Source organism: Mya arenaria, chromosome 9 (assembly GCF_026914265.1).
Source record: "Mya arenaria isolate MELC-2E11 chromosome 9, ASM2691426v1".
In the NCBI taxonomy this organism is placed as follows: domain Eukaryota; kingdom Metazoa; phylum Mollusca; class Bivalvia; order Myida; family Myidae; genus Mya; species Mya arenaria.
Window position 1 is genome coordinate 1785425 of NC_069130.1, and position 19742 is coordinate 1805166.

Below are 19742 nucleotides of genomic sequence, written 5' to 3' on the forward strand. Positions count from 1 at the left end.
GCTTCCGTAGAAATTAAAGAACTTGCACATGACATGAGAGGAATCGGTTCTAATGTACACATCCGGCAGGTTTAGATATAACCAATGCGCTGTTAAAGAAATAAGCAGGGCCAGTATATCATTCATTGCTCCTGATTTGAAGTAAACGGAAGTGGAAACTTTCCGGAAGTGCTTAGTGCGCATGGTCATGATGGTCATTGCGTTGCACGTGACACCCACGGTGATCAGCACGGGTGGCACGAGGAGGTTGATAAAGGTGGATGCCGTCTCGGGACTCTCGACTTCCGGAAGCGCACTGGTGTTTCGCGCATGCTCAGATGACGTTGTGAACGCTTCCGGTGAAATTTCGTACGGAATGTTGGTCTCATTCATTTTTCAAACATTTGTTGTTCTGTAAGATCTGAAATTGTATGAAGATCGGAGTCAATTATTTATATTTATTTGTATAATCAAAAAACTAAAACTGCTCGATTATGAAAGAAATTAATAACACATGTATAATTAACATTGTTTGTTAGTCCAGAGTGTAAATAAACAAATCTCGGAAAATCCCACGGCTGTTTTAGTTTGACCATAGTAAGTCGGAAACGCATGTGGTATTTGGTGAATCTTAAAACATTTTGGCCAACAAAATGAAGGGACGATTATTTCAAACATGAATTATAAATGTCAAAAATGTTAAAAAAATGTCTAAAACATGTATAATCCATTGACTAAAAATCTTAATAAGAAAATAAATCACCGTATAATGAAAAAAAAATAGCAAAACAATAAAATATAGAAATATACCTTGTAATGCCGCGAGTTCCAATCCACCAATAACTAATATCGAATATTCCCCCAAAAGTGTCCCTTACTTATAAACAATACGCTTCAAAGTCACCAAGCACTTGAGGGACATGATTGTTTTGATGAAAATCAGATCGAACCAGGGTATGTCCCTAATTAAGTCATTACAAATCCTAATTTGGTTACAATAAATCACAGACAGATAGGTATTTAAGGGTCATTTAAATGAGCCCCCAGGTGTGCCTGTCTTAACAGCTGCCCAAGATAAACATTCCATCAAATACTAGGAAATGCATTGATATTGACTTAAAACATTTTTTTTATTAAAGAACAATCAACGTAAACGAGAGCAATGCAAGAGGACGACAACGCTCGTCTGTATTTTTTAATTTTAGCAAAGAAGGGACATAAGTCACATAACTCTTGAACATTTAAAGTATTTGTTGTTGTTCTTCTCTTACAGGATTGGACATTTAAATCGAGTTACTTATATAATTTATGTAATAGTTAGATGACATGTGAAGTGAATTCTTAATGATTAAGAATGGGCGGAGTGAGCGAAGCTGACATAGAATACGCCAAGCTCATTAGCTGAAACGCAAACTCTGACGCAAGGATTGTGTATCGGATGATTGGCAGTGGGCGGACCTTTAAACACCCGCGAAACTTGAAAATCTTAATGATTACGTCTAGTACTTAATAATGAATGCCTATCTGCAATTTCATTGGCTTAAAATGTAGGTTGTATTCTAACTAGAGCTGTCACAGAGACAGGGCGCTCGACTATTCCGCCGCTTTTCAGTGTAAGGATTGGAAAGTTTTGGCGAAACATGGATTACTGTAAAATTAGATTAGATTTCAATGCAATACATGATGTATTTGCTGAGATTTTAACATAAATGTGTCGGATGGTTGAGTACCATTGTATCAAGTCTCAATGCAATACATCAAGTAGTTGCTGAGATATTAACCTATGTGTGCTTACATGCAAAACCTTAACCAGAATTTCTAAGTCAAATAATAAAGGTCCATTATTTGCATTTTATTCAAAAAAGTGTTATCTAACTTCATTAATTTAGTAGGTTAGATAGTTTGGAATACATATCCAAAGTTTCAATGCAATAACTGATGTATTTACTGAGATAATGACTTAAAGGTGCTTACATGCAAAACCTTATCCACGGTGTGACGCCGACGCTAAAGTGAGTAGTATAGCTCTCCTTATTCTTCGAATACTGGAGTTAAAAACTGATGCAAACGATATTTATTTATATATCATTTAATAACTGTTATAGTTCTTAGCATGTTATCATAAAACTATCTTATTCCAGTATGAAATCTTCTGTTAAATAATTTTTTTATGAATTCTATTCTGACGTATACTACAATAAGAATAAAATTGATTGCACGCCGATGAATTAGCGCAAACGCTGTAACTTTCTTCTTCGAAAAAACAAAAGATTATGCATGATGAAGCACACATTTTAGATAGAAAATAAGACATATCTGCGACTGCAGACTCCGTCCTAAGATGTGTTTACTTAGTGCACCGGCAACACGTGCATTTACATGTATAGAGCCGTTAAAATCTGTCCTGTATATGATCAGAGAGTAAACCATACTTCCGTTGGATAAACAAAAAATGTTCTTATTGAGTTTACTTTTCTACCCATAGATCAACTATACATAGTTTGTATTTTTAAATGAAGAAAATTAAATCACTTTTGTGAAAACATTGCTTGGTGATCGACGAAGCCCCGAGTGGCGAAGGAGCCTTGTTGGAACATAATCCTTTTGGTTTCCCTTTGTCCGACCCAGACATTTTATCTTTTCAGTAGGTCGGCCTCGGTCGACCGGCTTCATTATCGGACTTCGTGACCATTTTCATCAAGATTTAGCGATGCTAGCGCAATGAGTATTGTTATTATGACTTTCATGATCATACAAACTAAAAATGAATTAAACATTATCACTGCAAGAGGAGATCTCCTCAATCCAACTCGTAGGGTCATAATTCGACAACTGTTTTAGCCAGGGTTGTGGGCCTTGCTCCACGTGCGCGTATTATATCGGTTATTAATTGCACGAAATTCCATTTTTTTCGTGAACAGTTTTAATGTTATGTCCGAAGTTCAATAAGAAATCACGTCAGGTCGAAACTAGGCACTAGGTCAAGAATAATGCAATAATTAAATCGGCATATTTTAACCAAACTTCATAAATACATTGAGATGATTGACTATATAATTAAGGGTCAATACATAGTCATGTTTGGGGTTTGCGGGTTAGATCAAGTGACTATGTCTGTTTTCTTCAGAAAAATAAGCGGGATAACTCAAAAAATATTTGAGCCATAGATGTACCAAGTTTTATGAATATGTTTGCAACAACGCGGCCGCAGACTTCTACAAGGCTCAGGCTTACACTTATGTTTCTTAAAAAAACCTTCGCTGGTATTTATGTCCATGAAAAAACAGTAGAGTTCATTGAAACTCAATAAATTGCTATGTTTATAAGGTAACATGACAATGCCAGCAATAAAATTACCCTCTTGATATTGTATTTTTACTATAATTTTCTCGTTTTAGGTAATTAAAACAAGAGAGCTGTAGAGTGAATGTCAATGCTCATCTATTGTTATCAGTCAAACAAAGGCATGACCCAATCCTTATTAAAAACCACAGTTATACATGTAGGCCTTGATACACATGTGTGTTGTGTCTCTGGCAACATGTATACCAAGTTTCATTCAAATATCTTGAATGGCTTTTGAGTAATGGCCAAGGTCGAAGTTCTTGCAATCAACGTTGAAAACCATAAACTGCACCTTACACTTAGTCTGGGACCAATTATCCTACTCCAAGATTCAGTATAAAAATAAACATATATTAACTACAACAAGTGAACATTTTAACGTTTTAATTCTTAAAAAATGCTAATATACACTTTAATAAATACTCATATAATACACAATAATGTTCAACATTAAGATCTAAATTATCATAACAGATAATAATCTTATGCATGTGAGGGATCAAGGATCTGATGTAAGAGGTGGCACACTATAGGGGCGAATCTTGGAAGTGCCCACCTCCTTACAGGAATCCCCAAAATAGGCTCTAAACATGACAAAGGGAGTTCCCCCCAGAAACATTGGACTATTTTTAATCTTGAAGCTGCACTCTCAGGGATTGTCAGTTTAGACACTTAATTTTATTTCATTTGTCTCAAAATCGTCTGAGTTAGGCATCGATGTCTCCAATTCGGTCATATTAGATCATTCATAATATAACGGATTTCAATAGTTTGGTAAACTGCCCAAAATTTCCTTTTTCTTACAGCGTTGTTAGTAAAGCTTTTAGCCATATAACATCAATTTAAACGTAAATATAATAAACTGTAATCTGATCTATTGGCAGCAGTCTTATATCACTGGTTTCAAGACATTTAAGGAAAAAATGGCTCTTATAAAGACAAAAATAAAAAAGTTGTTAAAATGATCAATCTGTGAGAGTGCAGCTTTAAATGCTGTATTTTGGTGTAACTATGCATAATTTTTCTACCATTATATTGACTTGATTTTTTTTACATGGATTTTTTTGGTGCGGGAGCCAAAGAGGCTCCCGTCTGGATTTGATAATGCATGTACATATAGTATTTATATTTAAAATTCACCAAGACAACACAAAAAGATTACCACAGTATTTTTTAAACTTACTTGTAAAATATATTTTTAACACATTCATTGAGTACTTAACCAATTATATGAAACTTTATGTTATATTCAACAATATTATTTCAATTAAAACATTGCTTTTAGTTACAATGAAGGCTAGTATGAAATTTAAGTCATTATATATTTGTACTAAAACACTGAATATTGGCTTCTATGCGATTGGTCACAGTGCGATATCCATTTAAATATGATTCTTTTCCAAAAGGAAAAAAACTTCAGTTTGTTGAAAGACGTTTGCCCTAAGGTCAGAGAATAACTTATTAATTTCTCTCAAGCATTCAAAAAGTTAACTATCATATTTTCTCAAACACGACAAAATTGAACAATTCAGTTGAAACATAAAATAATAGGCTTTCCATTTATGTGATATTCAAACACTATTCATATTTGTTAGTTCCTTCAACTTTTATGCAGTATCAATTGTTAGTTAATTTATGAGATATCATGATCTTATATGTATACAGGTATTACAGGGACTTTCTCCCCTTGTACAGTTGAAACCCATTGGCTCGATATCCCAGGGACTGGCCAAAATACTTAGAGCCTAGTGAATTTAAAGCCAAGAGAGAATGCTTACAAAGTGTTAAACAAAATTTGTCCTTAACATCCAGTTCAAGCCAACAAGGAAATCGAGCCAAGCGATATCGATAACGAGCCAAAGGGTTTCGACTGTATGGAAGTATTAAAGGGACTCTCTCAAATTTTAAAGAGTCAGACATCAAAATTTATATGTTAGTGTGAAATGAGGACCAACTGCTCATAACATCAGAAGTTTTTACAATTATTATTGTGTTCCGAAATATTTGAAAACGTTACAGAAATTTTGCTGATAAGCATAAGTTATCCTACTGAAAATTTGATTCCCTAATTACTGTTTGATGTGAACTTGTGTTATAATTAAATAAAACAACCGAAGCTGTGAAATCTAAGAGAGGCACAATCCCTTTAATGTGATCTTGGGGCTGTTTCAATAAAGCAATTTAAGCCGTAACTTCAATAATCTTAAACCTGCATAAACATAAATGTTACAAATGGCAAGATATTGATTTCCTTTATTTCCTTAACTTCACGTACATTTTTAATACTGGCTAAATCTCTGTTCAATCAAATATGAAACAAAATAATGAAACTATGATACTCAGATAATTTTGTTTTATGACTAAGATCTTTATTAACAGTCCCAAGAATACACTGCAGCTGTTATTACTTATTACAACACGTATGACTCTAGAAAAAATATCTATCCTTTCAAATTAATGTTTTTAACCTTTACCGGTACTTAAAAAATTGCATCAAAGTATAACATAAAGACTCTTAAATATTTCAAAACATTTTTTTCAACAATTAATTGGCAGTCCCCATTTTCTTGAAAGTTCTTACGCCTAAAAACCTAATATAACTCATTTCATTGGTCCATATTCTTTACTTAATCTTTATTTTACCAAATGACAATTAGTTTATTGTGACTATCATAAAGGTCAATTCCAAAGTCCAAAAAATTTTAAGAATGTAAATTTTTCACAAATAAATAACCAAAACAAAAAAGTAAGCTTAGCTTAATACTGTAATAAGGGTTAAGATGTTTCGAAAAATTGGCTCCATGGGAGAACTATTGGTAATATTGCGATTCGTTGCTTAATCATAACATATTTAAGTACCCCATATAAATCAAATTAAAGTGATTAATTTTTGGAAAAATTCTAATCTACAGTTTTGCATTAATATCAAGCACTTGTGATTTGTAGACATTAAAATTGAACACACTTAAAGGTAATGCATAAAAAAACCTTTAACTTCAGATCATGATCGTTTTTAAACCAATAAATTCTTCTAACAAATTATAAAATATAATACATATTTATTCAATTTAACTTATTCAATAGTTGATTTCAACATAGCCAATTGTTAAATGCATATAGCGATAAATTCCACGTATAAACTTTTCTGCTGTAAAAATGGATATGATGTTTAATGTATATTAACATTCATTTTATAACAAAAATGTAACAGTTAGAAATTTTAGTATATAGTAACAATTAATAACTATATATAATATTACCTGCTCAAAAAACAGTACAATAATAAATGCATATAGATATTCAGTTAATTATTTGAGACATTTTCAATGTGTATATAAAGATTCTAGAATATAAGATGTTTATGTGGTTTCCATAGCGATGGTTGACAAGGATGAGTCAGTTGTAAGTATAATGGTGAAAGTGGGTGGGGTACAGTATCACAGATGAGATGTCATGACTACCAGCGGGGGGAGGTGATTGGAACAGCCTCGCTCTAAACCTCACTGAAAACATAAAAATAATTATATATAATTAATGTAATAATACACATTAGCTTTTATATTACAAATATTGTAATAATACACATTAGCTTTTATATTAGAAATAATGTAATAATACACATTAGCTTTTATATTACAAATAATGTAATAATACACATTAGCTTTTATATTAGAAATAATGTAATAATACACATTAGCTTTTATATTACAATATCGTTACAGCTTATGCTGTTCTTTATTAATTAAAAAAACTTATTCATATTTTATAGTGTCAAACATCATTTTTATTTTATTTTATATGAAATGTGAAAAAAATGATTATTATACTGACTAAACATTCTCAAAAATTGAAATTAGCGCTCCTATATAAACATTATTTGAAAATGTGACAGAAAATACTATATTTGCTGAAAAGTGTTAGTTAAACGCTACTGATTTATTTCTGGCCTGGATTTAAACAATTCTGCTAAAATGAATATGATCTGGGACGAAGAACAAAACTTAATTCTACTCCAAGGTATGCTGCAGCTCTCCTGATTTTTGTTCATAATATGTCGGTAATAAGCTTTAAATAGCTTATGTTTTAAATGTTACACGATATCCAACAATTAACAAATATTGACTTGACTTGAATTTTTTTTAATTATTATCTTGTTTCAAAACCACTTTTGTGGAGCTTAAAGCAAAATAATAATATAGCAATTTCAAAATGTAGGAAAATACATTTTAAAAATCAAGTTTTATAATATACTACATGCATATGAACATGGTATAATTATCTTACCTGGCCTCAACATTTGAGCTCAGTAACAGCTGTTTCTTCATTCTCAACAGCTGAGCGTGCGATAGTCTGATATTCGGGTCCTCACAGTATGGCAAATCGACCGATTTAATGCCATCCTTCATCTCTCCAATTTCCCCCGTATTCAAATCCTGCATAAGACTCACGATATCCGGTGTCGATTTTGACTTTGTGTGTTGTGAGCTATTTGTGTAATAATCGATATCGTCTTCGTTCATATCATGAGGTATCTGGTGATCAAAGTCGTTCATTTCGAGGTCACTGTCCACTTCACAAATGTCACCATCAGGGCTTAAGTGGAGCGAGCCCGTCGAAGATACACCACTAGAGCTTGGAATACTGCGAATAGAGTCTGAGCTCATAACCTTAGATTTAAGCACACCCTGTTTATCAGACCCAATGTCCCCGTTTGGAAAATTCCAACTGAGGCGTTTGTGTATACTGTTATCACGATCCTGATTTTTATTCAGCTCCTGCACAGCGTCAGCTGTGTGGTAGCGTTTCTCTGTCCTAGATTGCCTTCGCTGGTATAATTTTGACTTCATGTTCACGTCAACAAACTCTGGCAGACTTGACATGTCACTTTCACTCGTGCCTGCCGACACTGACAAACCGGGCACTTGGAGTTTGTCATCTCCGATATACTGGCTAAACACAGTTGGATCAGATTTCGAATATTGCACTGTTGCATGTCCACCTGTATTTGGAGTCACGTTATTAGACACGCGTTCTAAGTCACTAGCACTGGACACCATCACTACCCCATGGTTACCACTCGTCCCGGTCCCAGCGTCAACGTACTGAGGCACATGAGAATTTGTCGATCTCGATTCTGAGCTACTTGATGTCATCTCATTCCACGACCTTGATCGATTAATTGGGGAACTGACACTGTCAGCACGAAGGCTGTCAGGTTCTTCGCTAGCGCAGCGTGTAAGCTGCAAGAGAGGTAGACCGTCGGAGCCTTCGACCATACCGAGTGGGGTGTAGCCGATAACTTCTTCGGTGATAATTTCGGACTGTGGGAACATTGCCTTATCGTGATGGGCTGATGCCACCTTCGCCTCTTGGAACAGGTCCTATAACAAGGGAAATAGTTGTTAATTAGAATAGAGCAATCAATTGGAGTATAGGAATCAACTAAAATATAGCAATCAATTGGAATACATCTATTGCCAAAACTTCGAAATATATGATCTACTGAATTTCAATAATTTAACTATGAGCGAGAATTTAACGAATCACTATCTCTCCTTTGGATTTTTTTCTTGTAAAACATGAACTATGACCTTTAAAATTCTAAAAAGCATCAGGGGAAACAAATGTTGGCACAAGAGTGATGTCCCTTACCTGAGCCTTTTTGATATGTGTGACCCAGATGTGCACAGCGTTCTGATCACCATGGAAGGTGAATGACGACACGGGAACATGGTACTCATTCACGTAGATCAACAGGAAACTGCCTGCAATTGTAGAAACATGCAGTTGTACTTTGTACATGCACAAGATACTAGAATCAGTTCATAAATTTGTACTTCATCAATTTGCATATAAATAAGAATAATATTTCAATATTAGGCCACAATCAATAAACAGTTTGTTGGTTATTACTTGACCCACAACATTAGGTGTGGGTAGCTTGGTAGTGTTTGTTGTTGTTGTTGTTGCTGTTGTTGTTTTTACTTACTTAATTCTGTAAAGAAAAAAGGGAGAGAGAAGTTTCACCCTTGGCCCAAAGTTGCAGTCAGGTTTACTTTAGTGAGTCAGTTGGGGACCGCCATACAAACTGTTTTATTTCTTTTGGCCTAACTATGCCTTTTTCTTAATTGTTCCAAAATACAGCTTTCCTTAGTTGCAACATGCCGTTCATGATGTTACATTAAAATGTGCCAAGTCGTTCTAAAGGCGCTATACAATTTTGATCAGGATAAAGTGGCATGACACGGTAAAAATATTTTTGAATCAGGCGAGCCCTTACCTTTGTCTTTCAGTTCATGCGTAATTATCCTATCCACCCTCATCGGAGGTTTAACGATCTTGTATTTGTCCATGCGCTTGTTTGCCTTGCAAATCAGAAGCAGATCCGTAAATAGCAGACATTCAACATCCATCTGAAATATACAATATGATCATATACAATCAATTAGTCACCATGTGCCCAGAACAGCACTTTCTATTCCGCCCTCAAGCAGCCCTTTTTATCCGGCCCTGAAGTACCATAGCCCTTTCCATCCCACCCTCAAGTACCTAACACATCTGGCAGACTTAACTTTATAGAAGTTGCTTAATTCCAATTGCTTACATAATTTTCCTACAAGTCTTACCCTATTTTGGTATTCCTTCATCTTGAGTGGCGACTGCATCACAAGCCCTCGAGTCTGACCGGCCGTACAGCCTGGCATTGGCGCTGTCAAGTTAAAGTTGCTGTTGTACGGCTGAATGAGCTAAAAATAGACAACGGTTCGGTTTAAATGCATTGATAATAAAGTTGTTGCTTCTGTATAAACCAGATTACAATTTTTATAATAAGAAAATTTTATCTTCATGTAAGTCATATGCTGGACTAATAAATGTTTTGTGCATACATAATTTTTTTGGTTCTTTTCGTAACGTTACAAAGCAAAGCAACAAAAATTGTTATAAATTAAAGGAAAAATTGCTCCGAATATTTATTCTTTATACATTGTATGAATTGTTCAGTTAGAAACAGTGCCAAATCCTCTGGAATCGTGTCTAGTACATTATTGTATTGTATCTTCAGGTATGCGACAATTAAGCTTGTCATTGTATGGAGCCTTTGTCAGTAATGTTAAAGTTTGATGCCTGCTGACTCAATATAATTTAGTTATCATTTAAAACGGTAACACTTGCTAACAACTAATACATAACATTAATGACTGTAAACATAATAAAGATAATGTTATTGCATTTTTTTTTTTAAGTTCTAACAACTTTCTTTTAAATGAAATTGGACGTCAAACAACCTATTTTGTAATATTCAAAGATTTCAAAAGGTACAGTCAGACCCCGTTAACTCGAACTCCCAGGGACTGGCGAAAATATAAGCCAACTAGTAATGCTTAGCTTCAGTATAAAGTAATCGATCCTTTACATCCAGTTCCAGCCAACAAGGAATTTGAGCTAAGACTGTTCCAGCCAACAGGGTTTGACTGTATTTCATAATATTATTTCAAGTATAATTTTGAAAAATTCTTTCTCCACATTAAATATTCTTTTACAAGATACCGAAATAGTTTGGTGTCATCAAGCAACCAAAATTCCCATCTTTGTTGGTCACATACCTTAAGACATTCATCATTTGGCGCATCTACCGCATCGTACGGCTCTATCTTGTCCACGATTGCCTGTAGTTTCTCCTCCTCGTGTTGCTGATGTAGCGTTGCGTTCACGTGGTGGACAAACCGATCCACACTGGCTATCTATGATAGAGAGGAACAAATCATTAAGCCTCTTGTTGAACTGGATACTGTACAAGTTTCATCGAGATACAATCAAAACTGAAGACTGTATCGTGTTCACAAGCAATTGTTTACAGACGCACGAACGCACCGACACACGGATGCACATACTACGTTGGCCAGTAGAGCTAAAATAGCGTACAAGTTGATGTGAATTCATTTTGTACACTCACAAACAACATTAACTTGATTTTTTTTGTCTTGGATTGAACCAATCTTTGAGTAAATATCTGGAAACCTGTGATATAAGACAGGTACCAAAATGTAAAATCACAGATTATAAAATTTAAGAAAATTTTTTTTTTTCGGCAAAAGAGATAAATTTTTGATCGTATATAGAGAAACTGTGATCTGATGTTTTGTTGGTAGTCTTATATCACTGGATCTTAGACATTTGCACGAAAAATGTCTCATTCAAGGATATATTTTTTTTAAGTGCTGAAACGGTCCATCTGTGAGAGTGCAGCTCAATAAAAACGTACCATTTCAAGTAAATCTCTTCTCTGGTGGTCATCTTCTGTTTTTCTCAGTATCGCCTGGAGGAGAAGCGAGTACTTGGTCAGTCTCTGCATTGGCTTGACCAGTAGATCGGTCAGCTTGAGACGGTTACACCGGCTCTGTGCCTCTGCCCACTGCAAAAAACATAGAAATAGTTTTTGGAATAAAAGATATGAATCATTGTTCTATTAGTCCTACTAGAGCATAGTGCACTTGCTTTTCACTGGGGAGTCTCTAGTTTAGATCTTTCTGAGCTCCAATGAGTCCAGCTTATGGTCATCAGAATGTACGAATGTCATCTGCCTTTTTATATACAGGATAATGGTACAGTTTTGCTTGATAAATAGATTGGTAAGTTGTAGACCACTTCTGATTTCTCTGCCAATTCACATAGGGGACATTAAAGGTCGAATTTTTGATGTTATATGTGAAGTACATGTGTGTATTATCAATAGTTGCACAATTTGCAATAAATGACACAAACTATTCAAATTTTGAAATGCTCAAAAATGGTCAAAGTGAAAAGCGCTGCAGGTGTAAATTCTCAAATTAAAATTATTGTTAAGTCTGTATAATCATTGTCTGAAATCTGAGATCTATGAAGATATTGGTGCAGGATATAAAGTTAAAACACTTTCAAATTAACCTATAGTCATCATTCTTCATTGTATATTTGCAAGAACAAGATACACTTACAATGACAAATGTTTTGAAGAGGTCGTTTTCATTATACTGGGATTTCATGTAGTCGGTGCAGACCTTCTGTCTGGCACAGTATTGCACATAGGGTTGGAAAATATCATGGTACTGAAATAGAAAACACAAGTATGGTCAGCTAAGAAATATTGCGGTGGAAGATTCAGTGGTCAGCTTAGAAATATTGCAGTGGAAGATTCAGTGGTAAGCTTAGAAATATTGCGGTGGAAGATTCAGTGGTAAGCTTAGAAATATTGCAGCGGAAGATTCAGTGGTAAGCTTAGAAATATTGCGGTGGAAGATTCAGTGGTAAGCTTAGAAATATTGCGGTTGAAGATTCAATGGTAAGCTAAAAATATTGTGGTGGAAGATTCAGTGAGAATGAATGTCTAGAAACCAGATGATGACTACATTAGTAAAATACAATTATTGACCAGCGAGCCATAAAATATGATCTGGTACTCTTTCATAGAAAGTCATATTGACAGAAGCGCAGTTTTTCTGCCAGTAAATATAACATCATTTTATATGGTGCCCTCCATCAACATTTGTTTTATTAAAAGATAAAGTTATTTTTTCATCCAAATTTCTAATGAACTTTGTAGGCAATAACTTTTTAAGACATAAAAATTGAGACTAATATTTGTCCTCTTTTAAGATACCTATAATAATAATAATAATAATAATAATAATAATAATAATAATAATAATAATAATAATAATGATAATAATTATATCAATAATAAAAATAAATGATTCCATTTATATTTATTTGAAGTGTAAACTCGTAATGTCCCTTTGATGGAAAATAAATATGAGTTGCATCCCTTGATCAGAAAAAAATCACAGTATGGCATTTTAAATTTATTTTATATTTGTGTTATTCTTTATTTACAACGGATATTCTAGTGTATAAGTTATCAATTGGAAGTTTAAGCAGCATGACAAAGCTAAGTTTGTTGCGTCCCGAGTTCAATGTTCTTTAAAAATAAGCGGCATATTCATTGTCCATTATTGGTTGCCTGTAGGATAAAGACTGTCACATTTAGAACTTAACAAATATCCATATAGTAGTTACTTCTCACTCACTAGAAATGCCATTGTATGAATAAAAGACGCTTAAACTACTCTTTGATATGACTCTTATAATTCTCATTTCAGGGATTGTTAGCGAAACCCCATTTTCCTAAAGCTATTTAACTAAAAACATTTACTATTTCCCTTTTATATTGAGACCTCGCTGTATCAGAGAGGCGTTGAGGGACATTTTCATAAAGCTGAACAAAATGGGACCTTTAGGCGATACATGATTATTTCAATGTTATATAATATAATATAATCATTAAATAGTTCCAGACAATTACACGTTTCCATACCATATGGAAGCCTTGTTTCATGAGGGAGGGGTTGAGGGGTGTGGCGTTATTCCGCGTCTCCTCCAGGACTTTCCGGAGATGGTTACGCCAGAACTCTGCGTTAGCTGCGGAGATCTCCGATATGTTGTTAAACAACTTGTGAGTCTCAATCTAGGAAAAGAAAATAATCAGTTTTTAGAATGATTATATCATATATATTATTTCATATTAACATTAAATATATCCCTTTAATCAGCTATAATTTGATATGCATTTAGTGGCACTTCTACTGTCTGGTAATCGTGCTAGATTTTTATGGCGATGACATGGACTGTAGTATGCAGACTTAGAAGTTGTGGGTTCAATCCCCACCACAGGCAGATAGCAATTTGCGCAGTTATTAACTGTTAAAATTTCATACAAAATAACAAGGTGATACCTCACAACTCACTTAGTGTTCTACAGAACTTTCCTCTACTCTGGATCAGCATAATAATTTGAAAATACCAATATACGGTGCTACATTTTCATATCTCCATTGAAACATAAAGAATCACAAGTGCGGTAGAGCAATCAACACTGCTTGTCTGGTGTCTTTTCAGTCAAAAGGGCATGTATTTAAATAATAAAGTTATGATTCTTGCTAAATATGTGCATATTGTGACTCGTAACTTGTATGCCAAGTGGATTTTTTTTTGAGTATGACAAAGATTTTAGTTTTTACACAATGGTGCAGACAACACTGACACTTAGAGTATGACAACAGCTTTACTTATTTCTTTGAACAACAGACATATTTAAAGTTTGTGACAACTCATGAATGACAAAGACAACATTTACAGATGGTCAGTGCAAAGCATTTAAAAGAGATAGATCATCTCCCAAGCTGTAAACCTTTCTTTATTATTTGTAACAAAAACGGGATATTTGTTCTTCAATTCAATACCCATAATCGTGATTAATCCCGATTAATCAGACTGTATCCTAAGCCAGTTAATATATTAAGTATTTTGTGAAATGAATCTTAAACATTACACAATTATAGGTCTGAGGGTCATGGAAAAATATCCGCCCTAACAGATCAAAACAGATTAAATATCCATTGTGATGTTTCATGATTAAATAGAATAATTACTTAATTACGAAGAGCTTACCTCGTTTAATATGAGCTCATTTTGTAGATTAAGGAGGACGCATAAAAATAACTGAAAAAGAAAAGAAATAACATTATAGACACATCATCAAGAAATATAACAATTTATCATTTAACAATCAGACATCTCAAAAACATATGCATGAAATGAACATCTATATCATCACAAAAATGTTTGAAGGCATTATAATGAAATGAGCAAATTTAAGTTAAAACACATCATATTTGTCACCATTAATTAAATTGCTCATATTAAGCGATGCATTTAAAGGTAAAATGCATATTATTTGTTCAACCATGAAAGTATTAACAACTCCATGTTGACTTACACATCATACAAGACCTACGTTGCAAATGGCCTTCATATTAGACTTTTTAGGTTTTAAACGTAAGTCCAAATATTGCCCTTAATATCAATAAAAACTTTTAAAGTCAGATATTACCTATACTTACATGGGATTTGACCTGTATTGAGCGAAATTATTACACTGAAACTCTGTCCACAATTAAGTTCCCATATTGCAGTAAATATCAAGGAAAACTTGAGTCAGTTATGACGCCTACTTACATCGGATATGACTCGTGTCGAGCGTATATACTGGAGTTCTGTCTGTAAAAGTTCCCATATCGCTTCCTGCTGATCCTGTTGGCGCTTCGTCAAGTCCTGGAAAATATGACAGAACAGTTGGATTATTATGATGTGATACATTCTCCAAATCTGTACACAAACTTACTAACCACGTTTCAGAATGCGTTTTGAGCCTCTTAATCAGTTTGGGCATGTTTTTTTAGGCTAAATGCTTTGACATAATTTTGATGGCATTTTTTTAACATAATCGTCAGGGATGTGGCTAGACTATATCAGGTGTGCACCCGGCGGGCCGAGATTGTACAATTCCTATACTATAGGTGATTTCCTTTGTGGGGTAATTCTTGTCTCCATAAACGCTGACCATTCTTAAGTAAAAATTTGGTCTACTTTTTACTGACTAAAAAACAACACTAAGGAATACAATGTTTACCAGCTTAAATTTGGATAATGTACTATAGAAAAGAAATATATTAAAGTGCTACATTATCTGAGTCCTATATGTAGTACATGAAATCTATACCCAAAGTATTATTGTTTTCAATTATTACAATCAATTAGGCAAAGTGATCGCTAGACTGATTTAAAATTAAAGAGATGACCTTAACGTTGATCATGCAGACAGATAGTATGCTGACACCCATTTAAGTCATTAAATATTATGATTCTGATGTAACCGTTAACTATTATCAGTATTTAATTATCTGAAAAACAACAAACTTACAAGTTAACAAGTCTAGCTTTCTATTGCTTATAGGAATGACCTTGGGGCATATTACTGTTGTCTGTCACAATAATAACACAGACAACAAATGACTTTTTACACATCTCCAAGCATCTGTTTGTAAACATGTCAACTGTAACCCTTGGGCTGTTTAATGCATTCATGTTGTTCCAATACACAAATACTTAAATATTAATTTCAGTCTATCTATACTTATAATTCATTCAATTTTTACAAAGAATAAATGGGGATCGATTCAATTTATTCTGTATAGAAACCAGTAATGGTGTCCATTACAAGTGATTCAGTCTCAGTTCAAACCTGCGACTTCTAAAAGCAATGGGCTGAAATTGGTACACAACCGAACCTATTAAGTCATTATTATCCATAGTCTGATATGAACATTCAGATATCTTCAAAAGCGTTCTTCCTAGTATGCTTCAACATTTAATGTCAACCAAAAAAGATCTTTACCGAATCCTTAGCAAATATTAATCATTCAACCAGCTAAATATCCATCCCAATTTTCTTGAAATGCCTACACCTACATGGTCTTTCAATTTGTTAAACATGGACTGGCACCTTTCTTGACATGCGTGCCGACTATGTAATTACCAACATGCCGGACAATTAGCGATTGTGATGGATATATGTTTTGAGGCATACACATGTTCTTACACATACAATAACGAGCATTAGAGTTGTCGTCATATGTTGACGATAGTTTATTATTTTCATGAAATGACACATTATGTCAACCATACTCTTGTAAGTGGGACAGTTACACTAATTAAAGGTTACAGAACACTAATTATGGTCTGTTTATTAAGTTATGCAATTAATGTTACGGTCATTTTGCATATTAAATATGTACCTATTTCATATTTTTGACAAGGAGGGAAATGTATACTTAAGAATGACAACAAAGTTAACTACTAATACAATGGAAACTACTGGGACAAGCCCAGTTTTGAAACATTATCAAGTACCCTGTTTTTTTTTATCAAGTACTCCGTTTATTTTTACAGCAGGGTCCAAGCTTATTAGTCCGGTTAGGAATAATATGGCACACATTTTCCCATATCTTTTATCCAAAAATACACATATCAGTGCCGTAGCCAGACTTAAAAATACACCAAGGCAGAACGGTGTATTGGGGGTCCGGGGGCATTGTGTACATTGAGTCAAATGAAGTAAGTCGAAAAAAGGGCTATAGAAATTGTTATATGCCAAAAAACACCGAGGCAGGTGCCTCGGTGTGCCTCAGTGTAGCTACGGCACTGCATATATATATATAAAGGCCAGATGCAATAAGAACACTAAAGCTAAGCTTGCATAATGGCAATAAATGATCCTGTTTCCTCAGGTAGCAGACAAGAAAAAAATGCTCATTTTAGAGGAGGAAATTTTCCGATCAGGAAGCAATGGAATTCCCCTATCTTTCCTTAAATATGTAATGGACAAAAGGTAAGGCAAATGAAAAATGGGTATCTAGTTTTCCTGACCGAGTAATAAATTGACAACAGTTTTTAGTGAAGGAAATTTTCAGATCAGGAAACAAGGGGATTCCACTGAAGTGTTACCAGAACAGTTTCCTTATGCACGGAATATTTACTAAGGTGTATTTTCACATCAGGAGAATGCTCAAGTTGAGTGAGGCGATCACTTAAGATTATGATGCAAAATGGGCACTTTGTTTCCCCGAAAGAGCAATAAATTGACAAAAATTTCCAGCTCAGGAAACACTGGAGGGGGTTCCCCTTGTTTCCGATTGGGCAATTTCCTCCACTGCATTTTATTTTCCTTTATATAATGTTTGCCTCAATATTGAAGAATGTGCTGAAAATGATGGTAAATGACAGAATTGTCCTTTTGCGAATTAGGATGTTCTAGGACGTTAACCATGGGGGCTTACCTCTGCAGTTATTAAAATAGTTACATAGATTAATTGAAGATAAATATGCTACAAATCTGCATATTTTTATTGTCATTGTTAAAATGTACAGCACGAAGAAAATATTAATACCTTTCCAAATAATTAAATTTTAAATTTTAACCAGCAGGAACGTTATTGAATGCTGACGATGTTGCTAAGCACAAGGATAGACAATAGATACCAACGTGTATGACAATACCATGACGTTTTTCCTTTAAAACAAAAGAGCTATTAATATCATCCTTTAAGTCATACTAACCTGTGAATTTCCAACAATTTCCCGCCAGTCATTTTCAATGGAGAAGGTTTCATCGTCGAACTGGATCTGCCCTATTTTCATCAACTCTGGGAAGGGAGGTAATTCATTGGTACTGTAGTTGTTCAGCATCTCGCTTAATTGCTCTTGTTTTTCTTTTTCCTGAAATTTTTTATTCGTATTTATAAATAAATGGTGATGAAATCATGTAACTTCTATGTTTAGTGTGGTCATAATTATTTTTCTCTCTGATGTTGTTGGGAAATATAATAATAAAGCAGACATTTCATATCTTTGTTTAAAACCCTCAAATCTGTAATCAATACTTTTTCCACTTCTGACAGCCTCAAGCTAAAGCTGAATTATTCATAAAAATAACATAGGTTCACACATTTGCATTCTTAAAAGACATTCCTTTTCATAAAAGTAGACCAGACAATGTCTTTTTACACCAAAGAATAAATTGACTTGTCAAATTATTCAATGAATACAAGAACAATTAAGTTGATAATAATGCTAATTTGAGCCAGATGTCATCTAGGACATACTTACTGATGTCAAATATCAGATTTCACACAATCTTTAAACCTTTTGATCATGAATTTGTAATAGTGTCTTTTACAGAAACCTAAATCACTTCTAATGGGCCTCAATTTACAAAAAGAAAGTTCACAAAATCACATCATGTTAAATATAAATGACAGAACATTCCTTTTAATAACAGCAATTTCTCAATAAATCTCCGAAAAGTGTCAAGTCACAGTCTAGTATAATAACCATAAAAATTTGAACTGTTTACATAAACTGTTTTGTTTGATTTGAATGCAAAGTGATTTTAACATCAATTAAAAAGATCAAACCTGCTATTAAAGTCAAGTAAAAAAATCAAAATGACCTACATTAAGGTCAGTAAAAAAACTTGAAATGACCAATACATTTAAGGCTGGTAAAACAAATGATCTACATTTTCCTGAAATCAGTGATTCAGAACATCTGCAGAAAAACAACACCCAACTGACCTACATAATCATAAAATCAATCAACAGTCAATCTCCATTCTTTGTCAATTCATCAAAATTTGCAATCGCCAATCATTTGTAAGCGTCAAGGGGAACGTTCTTACTGGGTGACGAATCATCAGGAATCGGCCTATTTGTCAGCCACGGTTCAAATGGCGGTTTGTTCAAAACTGTTGATACCGATGTTTACTGTTCAGAGATTGTTTTTAAGTGTGACCAGGCTGTGTAAATAAAACCTGCCGTAAGATCAAAAGCATCGTTCACATAAAGTTGACATTTCTTTAACGCCAGGTGTCGTTATTGACAGCCATTGATCAGACAACATACAACATACATTCTATTAATTCAATCTGAACAGACAAACCATGATTTCGTTAATCTGATTAATGTTATAAGCATCCATCAAGGTGT

At 34.0% G+C, this 19742-nt stretch overlaps 1 protein-coding gene across 3 annotated transcripts in view; it reads right to left on the reverse strand.

The window, feature by feature from the left end:
• Positions 1 to 3691: 3691 nt before the first annotated feature.
• The window catches only part of LOC128202652 (pleckstrin homology domain-containing family G member 5-like), a 112918-nt gene continuing 96867 nt past the window's right edge, over positions 3692 to 19742 (reverse strand). For all 3 annotated transcript variants that reach the window (XM_052903676.1, XM_052903678.1, XM_052903677.1), the window contains 12 exons: positions 18316 to 18474; positions 15376 to 15471; positions 14809 to 14859; positions 13676 to 13825; positions 12300 to 12410; positions 11588 to 11737; positions 10929 to 11066; positions 9951 to 10070; positions 9605 to 9737; positions 8977 to 9089; positions 7609 to 8705; positions 3692 to 6827 (listed from right to left, as the gene is read on the reverse strand). In XM_052903676.1, the coding sequence (XP_052759636.1) occupies positions 6818 to 6827; positions 7609 to 8705; positions 8977 to 9089; positions 9605 to 9737; positions 9951 to 10070; positions 10929 to 11066; positions 11588 to 11737; positions 12300 to 12410; positions 13676 to 13825; positions 14809 to 14859; positions 15376 to 15471; positions 18316 to 18474 (2328 nt within the window). In that variant the 3' untranslated portion in view covers positions 3692 to 6817. The remainder of the gene's footprint in view (positions 6828 to 7608; positions 8706 to 8976; positions 9090 to 9604; positions 9738 to 9950; positions 10071 to 10928; positions 11067 to 11587; positions 11738 to 12299; positions 12411 to 13675; positions 13826 to 14808; positions 14860 to 15375; positions 15472 to 18315; positions 18475 to 19742) is intronic.